Raw genomic sequence first — 17,030 nt, 5'->3', positions numbered from 1 at the left:
GGTCCCCCAGGGGCGCCTCCCTGTCCTCACCCTTAGTATTGGGGTGCCCGCCCCTGCCAAGAGTCCCAAGCTGGCCAGGAGCGTCGGCACTGACCCGGCCGATTCAAGTTCTGAGCTGCTCTCCTGCAGCCCTGGCTCTGCTCTCCAGAGGGACCGGGCACCCCGCCGGGCAGAGCTGCCCCTGGACCCACCTCACAGCCCTGGAGAGTCCAAATCCCAGCCGCGGGCAGTCAGCCCGAGGGCGGTGAGAGGGGATGGGACCCGCCTTTCTTTTGTGTGGCTCAAGCTGGGATAGCAAGGGCGTTGCTGGGAGAGGGGCCCTGAGGCCCACAGGTGATTCTCCACCCACGCACCCCCTGGAGGGCGACAGCTCCTGGGAGCTGAGCTGTGCCGCCCAATCCCAGCTCTGCCCTCTCGCTCCCTACCCGCCCCCCCACCTTTGTTGGCGTCCGTCTTAATTCTTGTCTGTACTTATTCTATGTTTGTGGGCTGTTTCTGGGTCTGCCTTCCCACCAGGACAGGAATTGTCGGGTTCACCATCATGCCCCAGCACTGCTCCAGTGCCTGGGACACAGGGACGCTCAATAAACAAAGTGTATGCTGAGTGAATGACCACCCAGCCTCAGCCGGCCCAGCAGCAGGAAGCCGGGCCTTCCCAAGTCAGACTCTCGGGCTCAACTCCCTAGGAGACTAGCGTTATCAATCAACATGAAGCCTTAACGCAAAGAAGGAGTCATCGCTGTTGTCCACTCTGGACCCAGGGGAAGGAAGAGCGAACAAAAATAAAACTGAAACTCTGACCAACAGCCTAAGGGCTCTTAGTAGCCCCAGGAAGGGAGGAGCGTGGCACCCCTTTGCACACCAGGTGCCCGGGGGAGGGAGGTTGGCCCTGGGCCTGTGTTAACTGGCCGTTGTTATCGATCTTCTTAGCTCCTGGATGTAGAAGTCAGGCTGGAGAATGTGGTTGTGTCCCCCTCGGGGTGACCCTGGCTGCGTCTCCAGGAATGCAGGCTCTGGGGCCAGAAGGCCTGAGTTAAAATAAAATCTTAGCTTCGCTGCTCAATAGTCCTGTGGCCTTGAGCAAGTTATTTAATCTCTCTGTGTCTCAGTTTCTCCCACTGTAAAATACGAATGATACAGGTACCTCAGTTCAATGACCACTTTTAGTCTTTTCAACAGCGCCTGACACATGGCGAGAGTGGAACGAATGTCACCATCCCTGATCTCAATGATCTCCACAACCACCCTGGCGGGACCATCCTCCACTTTAAAGGGACGAGATGGTGGAGGAACCCGGCCCACACTCACACTCGTGTGTCAGACTGTGAAGGCCCAGCTTTCTGTGTCCACATGTAGCACTCCCTGCCCACCTCCCCCTCCCGCCCAGGCACACAGAGTTCGAGACCCACACGCAGTGACCTAGAGGCTTTATTTACAAGAGAAAGGCCTGGCCCTGCCAGGGGCCTTGCTGGGCTATATACAGGGGCTGGGAGAGGGAGGTGGGGACACGGCCATTTAAATTACAATGGAATGGGGGGCCAGGCTCCGAGGTTCAGGCTCTGGGTCTTCCACTGGAGGCCTCTGCAGGGACGGGGCTGAGGCTGCAGAGACAGGGAAGGAAGGGGTAAGAGGGGGTTGGACCTGGAGCGGGGGGACAAGACACAGGTCTGGTTGGGCTGGGAAGACAGGGTGAGGCCGCAGCCGCCCCATCCATCCCATCCCGGGGAGAGCACGGGGCCTGGGGGGCCCCTGAGGGCAGGCCCGGGAGGGGCCCGTACCGTGGCCACCGCAGGACAGGCCCAGCTCACTTCCTCTTCAGGGAACCCATGCTCTTCTCCTTGTCCGCTGACCGCTGCTTCTTCACCTTCTCCTCTTTCTTGTTTCTACTGTGCACGTTCTCATACACGTCCTCCTTGTGTCTGCAGGCGGGGCAGGCAGGTGCGGGCAGTCAGCAGACAGGGCAGGGGTCTCCAGCACCAGCAGCCCCTCGGGGCCACCCCATCTCACAGGTGAGCAAACTGAGGCCAGGAGAGCGAGGAGACCAGTCCTGACAGTGTCCTTACACTAGACTAGAAGCTCCTCTGGGGGCGGAGGCTCCACCTCACACATCAGTGCCTAGCACAGGCCCCACATGGAGGGCACTCAGGAGACACTTGTGAACACAGGTTGTAAGAACCAAGCTTGAACTTGAACCCAAACCTCCCTGGAAAGGACGGGTCGGGCTGGGGAAGAGAAAGGGGCAGATGCTGGGAGGCGGGAGGTGGGGCCACTCACTTGGAGGAGGTGCGGGCGGCCTTGGCATGGGCATTCTTCATGGCTGGGGGGTAGGTAATGTTCCCGTACTCCGACTCCCGGCCCTTCTGGGACTGTGGGAAGAAGTGTGGTGGGAGGCCGGTGGTCCCAGCAGCACCGGACAATGCCCACTGCCCCCCTCCCTCGGCCCCACCAGGCCATGCTCTGCCCGCACCTGCATGACCTCCAGCTTCTTCTTGGTGGTTTCGATGAACTGGGCGATGGCCACGTAGATGAACTTGTACTGCGCCTCCGTCTGCACCATGCCCGAGCGCTGGGCCCGTACCATCTGGATCGTCTTCTGGATGTCGATGTCACAGTCCAGGCCTGGCAGGGAGGGCAGCTGGACGTCAGGCCCTGGGCAGAGGTGGTGGACACGGGGGGCCGCTCCCCCACCTGCCCCCGCATCTCCCACAGGTCACCCTCACCCTTGGTGGAGATGCTCTCCATAAGCATGTCGATGACAATGATGGTGCCGGTGCGGCCGATGCCGGCGCTGGGGAGAGAAGGGGCACCATCAGAGACCCAGCCTGCACTAGCCGGGAAGCTGCGGCGGGGTGGGGGGGGGGGGGGCGGGGTGTCAGCGCAGCACCCGGCAGGGGCGGGGCTTAGGGAACCGGCAAGATGTGAGATGCAGGAACCAGGCAGGGTCACTGGGAGGGTAGGCAGGGTAGAAGTCTGCCCAGCTCTGCACCAGTGCTCATCACTCCAGCCAAGGGATTTGGGGGCAGAACTTGGCTCTCAAGTGCTCAGGCGCTGCTCCCCAGACACGCATCACTTTCCTTCTTCCCAGCACCACACTCCACCGCCTGCTTCCACCCCTCACTCTGCCCCCCACCCCAGGAGGTCTGGGACCCCGTTCCCCGACCACATCCTGCCTGCTCCCCTGGTGCTCTGGGCCTCCCCGGCCGTCTCCCACAGCCTTGGCCCCAGCGAGACTGCCCTCCTCGCCGCGGGAGCATCTTTCGGCAAGGCTCCATTTCCCTTTTTCTTCAGATCCTGATGGCAGGGCAAGGGCAGCGTCCAAGACAGCAGGCCTCGGGAGCCACTGGGCTCAGGAAACTTGGGGGAGCATCGCAGCAGGAAGTCTGCCTTCTCCCCACCCTCGGCCGCCACCCCTGGGCAAACAGACCCCAGGAGCCTCAGGACCGCACATAGAGCCCAGTCCCACCCCCTCGGTTAGGCCAGTCAGGCCAATGCCCTGAGGTGCACTGTCTAATTTCAAACCCAGATTGTCAAAAATAACACCCCCTCACCCACTTCCTTCCTGTAACGTCTAAATTAAGGCCATGGGGATTTCAAGAAGGGGGGGGGGAGGCACGGCCTGGAGGCACAGTCCCTGAGGCAGCACACGGGGGGGACACCTCCAGACTCAGCCCCCCGGCCCTGCCCCAGGACGCGCAGTTGCTGGTGGGGCAGAAGGAGGAAGCCCCAGCCCTCGCGGCCCCGGGGTCACGTGGAGGGAGCTGGAAGGGAAGAGGACAGAGCAGATTCCCATTTCCCGTTCCCTGCCTGACGTGAGCTATTAAAGCATTAACAGCTCCATTCTCGGGCATTTACTGTATTCCAGACACAGTGAGAGGGTCTCACACTCACAACAACCCTATGAGACCCCGATTTTACGGACAAGGAATCCGGGGGTCAGAGAAGGGAAGTCCTTTGCCCAAGATCGCACAGCCAGTGAGTGGAGGAGCTGGAATTTTGAGCAGCGGCGTCTGTCCAGGACCCTGTGCCTGCTGCCTCCCATCCCCCAAGGCCAGGCCGGCTGAGTAGGCCCGTCTGCGGGACGCTGCCCCTCAGGCCTGATGGGACACCTGCTCCTCCTTGCTGACCCCTCAGCTTCCCACCTGAGCAGGAACGGGGTCTCCTGACCATGAACATGAGGGTCTCCAGTGGAGCTAGTGGTGCATGAGCCCAAGGGCTGAGTTGGGGGCACTGGCGGGAAGGGAGAGGTAGGCTGCAGCAATGAAGAAGCCTCAGCCCGCCACCCAGGGCTGCAGATGGAAAAGAGAAGGGATGGGGAGCTACACCAACCCCAAGGAGAAACACCAGAAACACCGGCTGGGTAGGCGCGTCTGAGAAAACAGGAGTGACCAGGACCTGGGTCTACCGTGAGCCCTGCTCCAGGCTCCCCCACTGACCAGCGGTGACCTGGCAGGAGGCTGGGCCTGCTTCCTCATCTGTATGTGGCAGGGTTGGACTAGATGCTACATCCAGGGAAATCTCTGAGGAAGCCCGCCCCACCAGGCACAGGATCAAACAATGGGCCTGGTTCAAGCTTAAGTTCCACCCATGGGTCTGGAGTCATCAAGGAACCCAGGGACTTCCCTGGAGGTCCAGAGGTTAAGACTCCTCGCTCCCAATGCAGGGGGCGCGGGTTCCATCCCTGGTGGGGGAATTGAGATCCCACATGCCACGTGGCGTGGCCAAAACAAAACAAAACAAAAAACAGTATCAGGGAACCCAGAAGAGGTGGAGGCCAGGGGAGGCATTAAATGAGTTAATATGTAAATTGCTTACAAGTGCGCATGGCACTTAGCAGTACTCACTTGCCAGCTACTACTTTGATTATTATTACTAATATCATCATTATTATTATTATTCTCACCTGCAGTGCACGATGATGGGCCCTGGGTGAGGCAGACTTTCCTGCCGCTGGTTGATCTGGTCCAGGAAGCTGAGGACACCCCCAGGCTCGCTGGGGACCCCGTGGTCAGGCCAGCTCAGGTACTGGTAGTGCCAGATCTCCCGAACCAGGTCCCCCTGGGTCAAGGACATAGTCAGTGGCCCCTGCTCCCACGCATGGCCTCATTCGACCCAACCAAAGAGAACAGGTGTGAGGAGGGCCCCGGGCATGGGGCAGGGGCAGGGGCCACTCACATTGTCCAGCGGGGAGACCTGTAAGGTGCGGAGTTTGTACTCAGCTGTGTCGTGTTCCCCGCAGTTGGTTACAGCGTAGAGTCCGTAAACACGCTGAGTGCCCACCTCTGGCCAGTATGGGACACATTTGTTCTGAAAAGGGAGGGTGAAGGTGGGGACTGAGGCCTGTGCCCACCTCAAGCAGGGCCTGAGTCCCTGGTGCTGGCCCCGTCAGCATCTGATGGATGAACAGATGAACTGGCCAAGAGTCAGAAACATAGGGCCTGGCTCAGCCTCTTACAGGTGGTGAGACCTCACCAGCCACTTAACAAGTCATTCAGTGCACGTTGGCTGGCACACGCACTGAACCTGAAGCTGTGCAAACCAGGCTGGAGTTACAGACACAAGTAAGACGCAGCCTATGCCCCTGTGCCTGCAGGAGCTCACAGAGAGATAGGTGAGCAGGGAACCAGAGCCGCTGAGGAGCCGGGGGGAGGGAGAGACTAATCCTCCCTCTCGGAACAGAGGAAATCAGGGACGGCTTCACAGAGGAGGGAGCATTTGAGCTGGGTCATCAAAAAACGAGGAGTCGGGCTTCCCTGGTGGCGCAGTGGTTAGGAATCCGCCTGCCAATGCAGGGAACACGGGTTCGAGCCCTGGTCCAGGAAGATCCCACATGCCGTGAAGCAACTAAGCCCGTGTGCCACAACTACTGAGCCTGCGCTCCAGAGCCCGCGAGCCACAACTACTGAGTCCACATGCCACAACTACTGCAGCCCGCGTGCCTAGAGCCTGTGCTCCGCGACAAAGAGAAGCCGCCGCAATGAGAAGCCCGCACACTGCAACGAAGAGTAGCCCGCGCTCGCCGCAACTAGAGAAAGCCCACACGCAGCAACGAAGAACCAACGCAGCCAAAAAGAAAGAAAGAAAGAAAATTTAAAAAAAACCAAGCGAGGAGTCTGTCAGGCAGAGAGAGCGCAGAGCCAGGAAGCCAGTGCCTAGCAGAAATGAGCTCGTGCAGAGGCGTGGAGGCCTTAGGGAGCCTGGCCTGTCAGAGGCAGCGAGGGCTGCAGGGCAGCCATCAGGCCTGAGTGCCGGGCCCGGCAGGGTGACTGTTCTGAAGGCAGCTGGGGGCCGTGGCAGCGTTCTCAGAGGGAGCAGCCTGGTGCGGTGTGTGCTCTGCACGGGTCACAGCCACTCCACTGCAGAGGGTGCCGTGGGAAGGGGGCGGCCTGCAGGCAGGGAGGTCGCTTGCCCGTGGGGTGAGGGTTTGGGGCTGACTCCAGAGAGTATTACGAGGCCGAGAGGACAGGAAGGGCTGCTGCCCACAGCGGGACAGAGGGACACTTTAAGGAAAGGGGCCGCTGGAAATCTGGGTCTGGTGGTCAGGGGAGCCCAGGGTGGCAAGCAGGGGTCCGGGAGTCAGCGTGTACCCAGGCCTCGTGCCTCAGTTTCCCAACAAGGTAGGACCCTTGCCCGCCGAGGTGCCCCAAGTCTCTTTGGCTTAATGGTGGTGGACGACTACTGGGGCTTACCCGGCCCTTCTCCACCTCCCGGGTGGTCATGACGATGACACGGGTGTTCTCCTGCCACACCATCTGCCAGAAGTCGATGACCGTGGCCTCCAGGCAGCCCTGGCTGGCGATGTAGGTCTTAGCATTCTCATCGGGGCCTAGCAGCTGGTTCTGGACGCGGGTGCAGAGACACGCAGGACCGTGAGCCCCTCGCACCCCTGCCACATTCAGCCACCCAAGGCAACAGCTCTGGCTTCGCCCGTGCATCTTTGGACCCAGCCCCCCAACGAACGGGGGTCCCCAGGGCCCAGCCCCCCCTCCCCCATGACCGGCGGGCACACCCACCTTGACGTAGTTGGCGTTAATGTAGTCGGACCCAGGGATGTTACTGTCGCGTCCCTGCAGGACCACTCGGCTGTGGTCGACTGGGAGCGGGCAGAGAGGAAGCAAGAAAGGCGTGGGTCAGACCCTTCCTGAGTTTCCAGGCCTCTCTTGCCCAGAAGCCACGAGCTCTCAGAGCCCTGCGGGCAGGCAGGGATGGGGGATCTGTATGGGGTGGGGCTGGAGGTTTCAGAGGAAGAAGGGGGTGGGGGTGGTGTGCCGGAGGCCCCTCTGGGAGGAGCAGAGGCTTTCTGGAGGAGGGGAGGCTCTACTGCGGGTGGAGAGGGGTCCCCCCTTGAGCTGGGGGAAGAGACCCCCTGAGCTGGGGGGAGGTCGGCTGGCAGAAGGGGAGTTTCCTGGGTGAATGGCTGGGGGAGGGCTGGAGGCTGCCCAGGGATCGGGCACTCACACGGAAGGATGTTCTTGTAACGGTTCTTGCTCTTGTTTTCTGGCCGCTGCCCTTCCAGCCGCTGGTGCAAGTTCTTCACCTCCTGCTTCTGCAGACTCTGTGGGGCAAGAGGGGGAAATGGAGCCCCAGGCCCTGGAGAAGGGCCGTCCACGGGTGGCGAGGACGTGGGGCAGATCAGAGTAAGGGGTGGGGAGAGAAGGGACGGGGTCTGCCTGGGACCCCAGGCCCTTCGTCCTGCTGGTCCCATCACGCACCTCAAACTCCTCCCAGAAGCCAGCCTTGGCTGTGTCCTCCGACTCCTGCTTCTTGTTCAGTTCCAAGACCCGGTTCTCAATGTCAGCTGCGTTCACCCTCGTGGCGTAGTATGGCTGGGGCGAGGGAGGGCGAGAAGTCAGCCGCTTCTAGAGCTCAGAAGCTCAGGGGAAGGAAGGAGGCAGCCAGGCCCACCCCTCACCTGCCGCAGGTAGACGAAGGCGCCCGAGGCCTCCTCAATCCCCGTCCTCTTGAAATGCTCCACCAGGTCCGTGAGGCTGTCGAAGGTCTCCGAACCGCCCACTGTGTAGCGTCCACCCTGAGGGGGGCCGAGTCAGGCCACCTCTCAGGACCCGAGTCTCCCTCCCTGGACCCCCAGCCTCAGCCCGAAGCCCAGGCTGACCCTCTCCACGGGCAATGCTGGAGCACAGATGGGACCCCCAGCAGGATGCCGCCCCACTACCCAGATGCCTTACCTCACACATGACCTTGATATGGGTGACTCTGAGCGGGGAGCCCGGCCCAGCCTTGGGCTGGTCGCTGAGCACGGACAGCACAAAATCTCCAGGCTGGCTGAGACTTTCACGCACGAGAAAAGTCCAGGGCTCACCCTTGGCCTGCAGCAGTGTCTCTGCCTGCCCTCCAGACATGTGGCCATGGTACCACCTAGAGAAGACAGCATCCGGGGAGTTGAGACCGAGGCCAGGGGCAGGTGCTGGTTAGACATTCACGGAGGGGGCAGGGAAACCGGGCACCTGCCACGTGCAGGCACTCTGCTATATGCTTTCAAATCCACCACCATCACAAAAATGCTGAGAGGTAGATACTACCCATTCTGCAGATGAAGAAACTGAGGCTGGGTGATTGCACAGTGGCCCAAGGCCCTTGCTGATAAGAGGCGAGCCTCAGGACTTCTAAGCAGGCCCACCTCTGAAAGTTTAAGACAAAGGCAGACAGGCAGGCCATATCCAGAATATTTGGAGGGGAGAAACCCAGGAAGGGTCTCCATGAAAGGCAGGGCTGGGCTAGGGAAACAAATGCAGAGGCCAAACCACAGAGAGTGCTGGGGATGGGAGAGACGGAAGTCACAAGGGAGGCATGATGGGGAGAAGTTCCCCAGGGGGACCGGGAAGGCAGACAACCCCGCTGGGTAAGAGTGGTTTGGGGGCTCTGGGGTGCCTGGGATGATGTCACTGAAGGAGCTGTTAGAGGGGCTCAGAGGGGCTCAGAGGGGCAGAAAGCAGAACTAGGACCTTTCCCCAAAGCACACCCCCTTCCCAGGAGGAAACTGTAGCCCCGCAATGCCCAGCCCCACAGGAAACCACGTGATGGAAAAAACACAAAACTCCTTCTGGGGAGAGAGTGAGAAGTGAGGTTGTGAGGTTTCCTCAGCCCAGGGACCAGGGGAGGGGGGGCATTTTCCAACCGCAGGAATGGGGAGAAGGAGGGAGGGGGCCAGTCTGTCCCGCCCCGTCTCACTCCTGCCCCAAGGAGACTGCAGCTCAGAGACTTCCAGAGTCTCCTGCCCTGTCCAGGACCCCCTGGGCCACCCCATCCCATCACTCGGGGATAGGCCAGGTCCCCAGGGCTATGGAGAGGGGGCTAACCCGCTTCCCCCAGGCCCCAGGATGAGGAAGTTTCCATGCAAATGTCAGGCTGACCACAGGGGAGAGCTAGCCAGTGAGGGGACAAATGCAAATTCCCGCAGAGGGGGTGGGGCAGCTGCGAGAACACAAGCTGAGGTTTGGAGAAAGAGCCTCCTCCACACACTCCCGGGGTCAAGGGTGAGCCCAGGCCTCCTGGCACAGGTAACCAAAAGGGCCTCTTAGGGTCAGCTGCCCTGGTCTTGATTCCCTCAGTGCTCGACTTCTCCCAGCTCCCAGGCTTCAGGCCCCTCCCAGGGGGTCTGCTCAGCTCCATCCCTCTTCCAGCTCCACCCTCTTCCTGCAGCAGCCAGCAGGGCAGATCCTGGCCCAGACGAGGAGGAAGCCAGGACATGAAGAGCTCAAGAGAGTCTGGGTGGAAAATCCCCATGAATGTTACAGGTGGGGTGCAGGAAAGGGGCAAGAGGGGGCAGACACCAAGGAAGGGCAGTCACCAGCAAGGTCATCAATGTGGCTTCCCTCCTGGAAGAGGTAGCTTCACAGGAAGTGGATCAGTGGCTCCATGTTCACGGGAAAGAGGTCTCCAGGGGTGGGCCCCAGGGCCTTTACCTCAGCCTCATCCAGGGCTAAGTTTCAGTCACTGACTTGGAAAAAATATGAATGCACATTGGGAGGCACGCATGTCAGAGAGACTGAAAGCGGACAAAATCAAAGTTTCAGAATCATTTCAACAATCGATACACAAATACAGGACAAGGGCAAGTTGACTTGACCCCAGGAGTGTGAAAAATAAACCCAGAGTTGTTCAGCTGCCCTTCCCCTTAATAGGAGCTGTCACGGAGATGAAGCTATAAAATGAGCCACGGACTCACGGACCAGGACCCTAACCATGTCCTGCTGAGTGTTAGGGTCCCACCACCCTCCACCTGTGCACTGGGGAGACTGCATGGGAAGTAGCCAGCCCAGTTCTGGGGACCACATCTTTGGAGCCAAAAAGATGGAGCCAAAAAGATGCCTGGAGCATTACCCTGTGCCCAGGTACTAGGCCCCTTACACACCTATCCCACAGTTTTCAGTGATCTGGGTTCTGGTCAAGGGACTCGTCCAGCTCCACCCAGCCCAAGGGGGCAGACCTGTCCTCACGGCGTTGCTGAGATGAGGCACCAAGTGTCCTCATAAACGCTGGTCCCTATGCTCTTCCTCAACATCAGCCTCTCCCTGTATTAACCCCTGCTGGGGAGGGAACAGTTACAGGAGGGCAGATTCTGTTCCAGGTAAGAAGAAGTTCTTTCTAACAACAGAGCCAGACTGCTGGGAAACACAGCCACGAGGAGTGGCCTCTCGGGCACTAGCAGAGCCTGGGCTGCTGGCAGACAGGGACCCTGGAGAAGGGCGAGGTGACCTTCTCTTCCTCAGGGGTTGATGGAAAGGGGCCCCAGGATCACATGGAGGGAAGAGGCCCACAGAGCCCTGAGAAGGAGCTGGGGCGGGGGGGGGGGGGGGGGGGGGGGGGGGGGGGGGAGGGGCACTTGGGGTGGAGGCCAGCCCACCTCTCCGTGGGCTGGGCCAGGGCGCGGAGCCCCTCACCTCTCACTGGTGGGGTCTGAGCAGTTCAGCGGGTACTTGAGGTGGATGATGGTGCCATCGCGGTCCTGCAGGACACCCTGCTGCTGCGTGTAGAACTCCACCAGCTCCGTCAGCGTCGCGAACTTCTCCCCTCCATACAGGTCGTAGAAATCCCCCGAGTTCTGGATCCGAATGTGGGTCACCTGATCCCCCACCCTGCAGGGCACCGGGCGGCGGTGAGGCCGGTGGATGCGAGAGCGGAGAGGGGGCGGGGTGGGGGATGGGCGGGGGTCCTGGGCAGGGAGGGCACACGGGGACGGGGTGGACACACACAGGGCCGGGACGCGCTGGGGCCTGGGCAACCAGAGTGAGAGGCCAAGTCCTGGCCCCCGCTAGAGCCTCGGGCCACCCACCTGACGGAGAGGGAGAAGTCGCCCTGGTTCTTGCGGCTGGGCCGAGCCAGGAAGCTCCCGTTGACCCCTCGGCCCTTGAGCAGGGTCTCGGCATCCAGCCCACTGAGGTCTCGGTGAAACCACCTGGGAGGCCGGGAGGGCAGTGAGGAGAGGGCCCTGGGGCACCCCACCTCCTGCCTACCCAGGGTCCCCGGCCCTTACCTCACCATCCTGGGGGTGCCCGGGGGGAAGGGGGTGCAGGCAACAGGGTGGTGCCGCTGAGTCCGGGCAGGCGGAGAACGCCGGGGCTAAGCCTCGCGAGGCTCTCAGCTCCCAGGCCACCTCACCACCGCGGTCCTGGTTCTGGGGCTGCCACTCCACTGGCCTGGGGCAGCCGGCAGGGCGGGGACAGGAAGGGGCGCGGCCGACCCCTTGGGGGAACTCACTCTACTTCTCGTTTTAGAGCAGAGTGGGGAGAAGCTGTGCAGGGTGGCAGTGGCGAGGTGGGGGGGGGGGGGCCCACTTCCCATACGCCTGCCATCAAAGGCCTCGGGAGCGCGGCCCTCCACACGTGGGGGGACACCCGAGTAAGGACACACGTGCGCCTGGCGCACTCCGGGCGCAGACCATGCTCGGTACGTGGGAAGCCGCCCAGCCACGCGCCGTCTACTCCCGCTCCCCCAGCCTTCCCTGGTCCAAGCCACTAATAATGGTGACGGTGGCAACTGTCATTAGTGGAGTCCGTATGCCAGGCACTGTACTTGTATGATATTTACATGCCTTATCTCAGATGTCATCACCATAGCCCCGTGAAGCAGGTACCTTCGTTATCTCCATTTTCCAGACAAGGAACCTGGGGCTCGGGGAGTGTAGGGAGCTCGCCCAGGGTCAAACAGTCAGTAAGTGGCAGTGCCGGGATGCAAGCCAGACGGCCTGGTTCCAAAGCCGGTGATTTTAACTACTGTATGCCAGGCCTCAGGGCTTCAAAGAACAGAGGTTGGAACTGTACTCCAATAAAAAAATAAAGAGCTGGGACTTCCCTGGTGGCGCAGTGGTTAAGAATCCACCTGCCAATGCAGGGGACACGGGTTCGAGCCCTGGTCCGGGAAGATCCCGCATGCTGCGGAGCAGCTAAGCCCGTGCGCCACAACTACTGAGCTTGTGCTCTAGAGCCCACGTGCCACAACTACTGATGCCCGCACACCTAGAGCCCATGCTCTGCAACAAGAGAAGCCACCGCAATGAGAAGCCCGCGCACTGCAACAAAGAGTAGCCCCCGCTCGCCGCAACTAGAGAAAGCCCGCGTGCAGCAACGAAGACCCAATGCAGCCAAAAACAAATAAATAAAAGAAAAGAAATTAAAATAAATTTTTAAAAAAATGACTTCATCTTGCAATGCAGGGGACACCAGTTCAATCCCTGGTTGGGGAACTAAGATCCCACATGCCACGCGTGCCACAACTAGAGAGAAGCCCGCACACGCACCGCAACTTAAGCGAAGAGCCCACACGCCCCAACTAAATCCTGACGCAGCCAAAAAATAAATAAATAAATATTTTAAAAAATAAAATAAAAATAAAAAGCTAAAAAAAAAGAACAGAGGTTGGGAGCCTCTTCCATTAGGGTCACAGTGGGAGGGGGAGACTCCGTAATTGCCAAGGCCGGGAAGATGCCTACAGAGGGATGCCCTCCCCTCCCTTGACACACACAGCTGAAGAGGTGCCCTGGGGCAGAGGGATAGACAGAATGACCCCTATGCCCTGTCCAACTTGCACCTTCTCTGCTTCTTGTCCTCAGGCTTTGGCCCGTCCATCTGGCCCCAACCCTGCAGTCAGGTAAGGAGCAGACCTAGGGAAGCAGGTGGGGGCGGAGCCACCAGCCCCCATGGGTGCGTCCACCCTATGCCTGAGCTGTAGGTTCTTGCCAAGGGGGTCTGGTCTGAATCCGCTGCAGTTCAGGACTCTGACCAGAGGCCTGTCTCCTGGGACTGGGGCTGGGGGCCCAGGGCCTGCCAGGGCTTATTCTCAGGGCCGGTTGACCTGGAGAGGCCCTAAACACTAAAAGCTTGTCATGCTCCCTGTAATTCCAAATACAATCACAAACATCCCCAAACCAAAGCAAGAGGGAAGAAGCCCAACGGAACAGACGCAAGAAACTCCTGTCGGTGGCTTCCCTAGGGAGGGGGACCAGGTGGCTGGAGGAGAGGGCTGGGAGGGACCTTTCCTTCTCCCTTCCACCTTTTTGAAGGTTATATCATGGGCATGTATTACCTTTATAAAAATAAGTAAACTGCCTGGGAGATGGCAATTCCTGGGACACTTCTGGGCTACTGGGAATGCTCTACATCGCGATCTGGGTGGTATATACACGGATAGAATAAATGTGATGTTCAATATTCATGCACATGATGTATGCTGTGCCTCAAAAAATAAGGAAAATAAATAACAAAGTGTTCAAGCCCAACAAAAGTCTATTTTCTTATGTTGGCTACTTTATCATTTTTTGAACATCAATTTCCCCCCCACCCCAAAAAGGGCTTCTTTTTTCCGCCTCTTTCTGGGGCCCTGGGAGCCTTGCTTGGTCTGTTTATTGCATGGTCTAACACTGACTACCTCCAGTCTTGGACAGCTGCCCTGAAAGACCATGAAGTCACCCCCACAGCAGGGGGCAGTAAGGAGGTGGACATCGGCGTCTCCACCACAGGGGGTCCGCTGCCGGTCTGGCTCACCTCCAAGTGGTCAAAACTTAGCACCATGCCTCGCACAGAGTGTGTGTCCAATAACCAAGCTCATCCGGACCCATGCACATAAATGGTCACAAGCCCAGGTCCGGTCCTACACATGCACACCCTGCTTGTCATATACAGATGAGTATACACACACACGCACACAAACAAGCACACAAGCATCCACTTATGCACACACAGTCCCACTACATGCACCTCACCATTCATGTCCATCTACGCACGTACCTGGTTGGGTGCAAACACCCACATGTGGACACCACATCCTGACCACACACGAAGCTGCAGGTCCATGCTCGGCACTAAACACTCCCTGCACCCTGGCCACAAGCCACTCTCCTTCTGGAGCTTACACCGCTTGGTGGAGAGAAACTAACTAGGAACCCAGAAACTCCTGACCATGGAAGAAGCAGGAATTTCTCTGAAGGGAGTCAAGCCAGAAGACAGACAGACACCAGGATGAGATGTACTGTCTCTGCTGTCCTCTGGCAGGAAAATAAATAAGAAGCACCTCCCTTCCCTTGACATAAGTGCTCTGGAGTTCACAGAGCACTTGCACACACACACAATCCCATTTGGGCCTCAGACATCCCTGTGATGTAGGAATTATTTTTCTGAATTTTTTTTTTAAGGGAGGAAAACAGGCTCAAGGAAGCTCAGAGTTACAAAAGTAAGGGCCTATTAATTCCGAAGAGAAAATTATTCACTTGGAAAGCAAGGAAATAAAGGTAGAGATGAAGATCAAGGGGGATGCAGAAAGACAGGCAGTCTGGAAGAGCAAAGAAGGTGAAATAATATCTAGAAAGTTCTTGAAGTTCCCTGAGCCTCAGTATCCCTACCTGATAAATGGGCTTAACAATATTTCCCAAATACTGATACAAAAGACCAATATGAAGTAAGTTTTTGGCACGAACAGCTTTTATGTGACATTATTAATCCACATGCCAACATTATTTAGTAGGTCTCATTAGCCCAATTTTAGAAACAAAAACTAAGCCTCAGAGAAGTAACTTGCCCAAGGTCACAAGCTAGTAAGGGGAAGGCAACAAACCAAGGCTGTCTGACGTGAGGCCACTGCCCTTCCCACCACACCAACCACTGCTGGAGAAGGAGGCAGGGCACTGGCACAGCCCATGATGAGGCCACAGGGGCCGGCACTCCTGCAGAGGCAGGATCTGCAAAGGCACCCGGGGGGCAGGCACAGGACCCACTGGAGCAGCGCTGGGTGGGAGCAGGGCACTGTGGCTGAGCTGAGCTGCTCTCAGAGGCTGGGACCCATGGCAGAGGGTCTCACAGGGCCAGGCTGGGGACCCAAGGAAGGATTCTGTCCCAGGAGAGGCCTTGCCAACCACCTGGTAGGAAAACGACCGAGGTGGGAGTGCGGAAGGGATCAGGGACCAGACAACTCAATCAGAACCTTGACATCAGGGCTGAAGGAGACAAGGTGTGCACTGGGGGAGGCAGGGCACACCCCAGGGCAGATGTCAGTGTGAGAAGCGAGAACCTGCAGGACTCGGGGGTGACCAACCCATCAACTCACCAACACGCCAAGCAGGTCCTCACTGTAGCATCCAAACTCCAGCAAGGCCCGGTCCGTCCCGGCCCTCCCCACTGACCTACTCTGCTGCAGGCACTGTCGTTTAGTTTGTTCTCACAGCAGGGCCTTTGCACTGGCCATTCCCTCTGCCCAGGGGCACTGGAGCCTGGCTCCTCCTCCTCTTCCTCCGGGTCACAGCTCCTGTATCACCTCCTCAGGAAAGCCTTCCCTGCCCCCTCCAGCCAGTGATGCCACTGGCACCCCAGTCACTTACTAGCACATGAAGCTGTTTCATTTTCTGGGTAACACTTCTGAGAACCTGCAATCATCCTATTTAGTGGGTTCCTTGGGCAGTCTGTCACCTTCCACTGGAGTGAGTGAAGCTCTGTGAGGGCAGGGACCGTGTCTCTCTTGTTTGCTACAGTATTGGCAGCACCTTAAAAAGCACCTGGCATATAATAGATGCTCAACAGGTATCTGTTGAATGAACTGATGCAGAGTGAAGGGAAACTGAAGGAAATCTGAATGAAGGATACTGGGAAGTTGAGTGGGAACAGGGGAGCCTTCTCAGATTTGCCTTTCAGATGTGTAATGTTTCACACGACATGGGCTCCCCAGGGGGACAGATCCTAAGCAGATGGCAGAAGCAGGGGACCAGAGGGTGAAGGGAGAAATGCAATGGTGAGAAGAAATATGCATCTGTCAGGGAGAAAGTGCTAGAGAGGGGGGGCGGGGGGGGGTGGTGCAGAGGGCTACAAATGAGCCTGGAGTTCCTGACATCTTTCGGGGAAGCAGACCCAGGGCAGGGGGCAGGGGCAGGTCGCACTCGTGGTCACACACCTGTCAGGAGTGAGCGGGAACACTGCCCCTCCCTCCCAAATGAACAGGAGACCGTGATACCCAAGTGGAGCAGGGGACTTACCCATGGGACAGCATTTCCCGAGAGGGGTAGGGAGTCACAGGCAGATGGCCACAGGGGGCGGGGCTGAGCCCGTGGCGCAGCTGTGCGGTGGCCCAAGGTGAGGAAGAACACTCAGAACTCGGCCACTTTCCTCTCGATGCTGCCCGCCAGGCCAAGACACCACAGGGACAAGCCCATGGACTTAATAAACCCGGAAAAGGGACAGGTGGGGAGGGGCTGGCCTCAGACCGCCCACAGCAGCTGGCTTCTCCCTCCAGCCCCAGGCCGGAGTCCAGCGCCGCCTGCCTCTCCCCCCCGCCTCCTTCCCTGGGGAAGGGAGGAGCCACCTGGAGCTCCACCTGGCGCTCCGGCCAACGGAACTGAAGGAGGATGGGTGCTGCGGGCAGAGACCAGGAAGTAACCCTGGCCAAGGGAGCACCAACCAATGGGGGAGCCTCCCAGCACACAGAAGCCAAGGGGCCTCAGGAAAAGCCCAGGAAGCCCCACTCCTCAGAGGCGGGGCTGCCCTGTGCAGGCCCCCCAACCCAGGGCGTTGAGGAGCCGGCCCCTCCTCCCACTC

General features: G+C 59.0%; 1 protein-coding gene across 3 annotated transcripts; it reads right to left on the bottom strand.

The window, feature by feature from the left end:
- Positions 1 to 1,420: 1,420 nt before the first annotated feature.
- PTPN6 (protein tyrosine phosphatase non-receptor type 6) lies at positions 1,421 to 16,621 on the bottom strand. 3 transcript variants are annotated; one of them, XM_068560175.1, is made up of 16 exons: positions 16,472 to 16,621; positions 11,291 to 11,413; positions 10,899 to 11,093; positions 8,184 to 8,373; positions 7,910 to 8,026; positions 7,710 to 7,823; positions 7,456 to 7,552; positions 7,011 to 7,090; positions 6,687 to 6,836; positions 5,173 to 5,304; positions 4,901 to 5,055; positions 2,721 to 2,788; positions 2,468 to 2,619; positions 2,275 to 2,366; positions 1,779 to 1,919; positions 1,421 to 1,641 (listed from the first exon to the last, which is right to left on the bottom strand). In XM_068560175.1, exons 1-15 carry the CDS (start codon positions 16,483 to 16,485, stop codon positions 1,805 to 1,807), a joined length of 1,794 nt encoding a protein of 597 aa, XP_068416276.1. In that variant the 5' UTR covers positions 16,486 to 16,621; the 3' UTR covers positions 1,421 to 1,641; positions 1,779 to 1,804. The 3 variants fall into 3 exon arrangements, with proteins under 3 accessions (XP_068416276.1, XP_068416275.1, XP_068416277.1); XM_068560174.1 differs by having other exon boundaries at positions 1,421 to 1,601; XM_068560176.1 differs by lacking the exon at positions 16,472 to 16,621 and adding an exon at positions 11,492 to 11,509 and having other exon boundaries at positions 1,421 to 1,601.
- Between the last annotated feature and the right edge of the window lie 409 nt (positions 16,622 to 17,030).

The sequence above is a fragment of the Eschrichtius robustus genome, chromosome 13, assembly GCF_028021215.1.
Source record: "Eschrichtius robustus isolate mEscRob2 chromosome 13, mEscRob2.pri, whole genome shotgun sequence".
NCBI classification, from domain to species: Eukaryota; Metazoa; Chordata; class Mammalia; order Artiodactyla; family Eschrichtiidae; genus Eschrichtius; species Eschrichtius robustus.
This window is presented reverse-complemented; position numbering and strand designations above follow the sequence as displayed.

Excerpts from the sequence above, each read along its gene's own strand:
- PTPN6 (XM_068560175.1), bottom strand. Across the intron at positions 7,553-7,709 it reads GCTTCTGGGAGGAGTTTGAG|AGTCTGCAGAAGCAGGAGGT; the intron begins GTGCGTGATGGG and ends CTTGCCCCACAG. Across the intron at positions 5,305-6,686 it reads GGGAGGTGGAGAAGGGCCGG|AACAAATGTGTCCCATACTG; the intron begins GTAAGCCCCAGT and ends CTCCCTTTTCAG.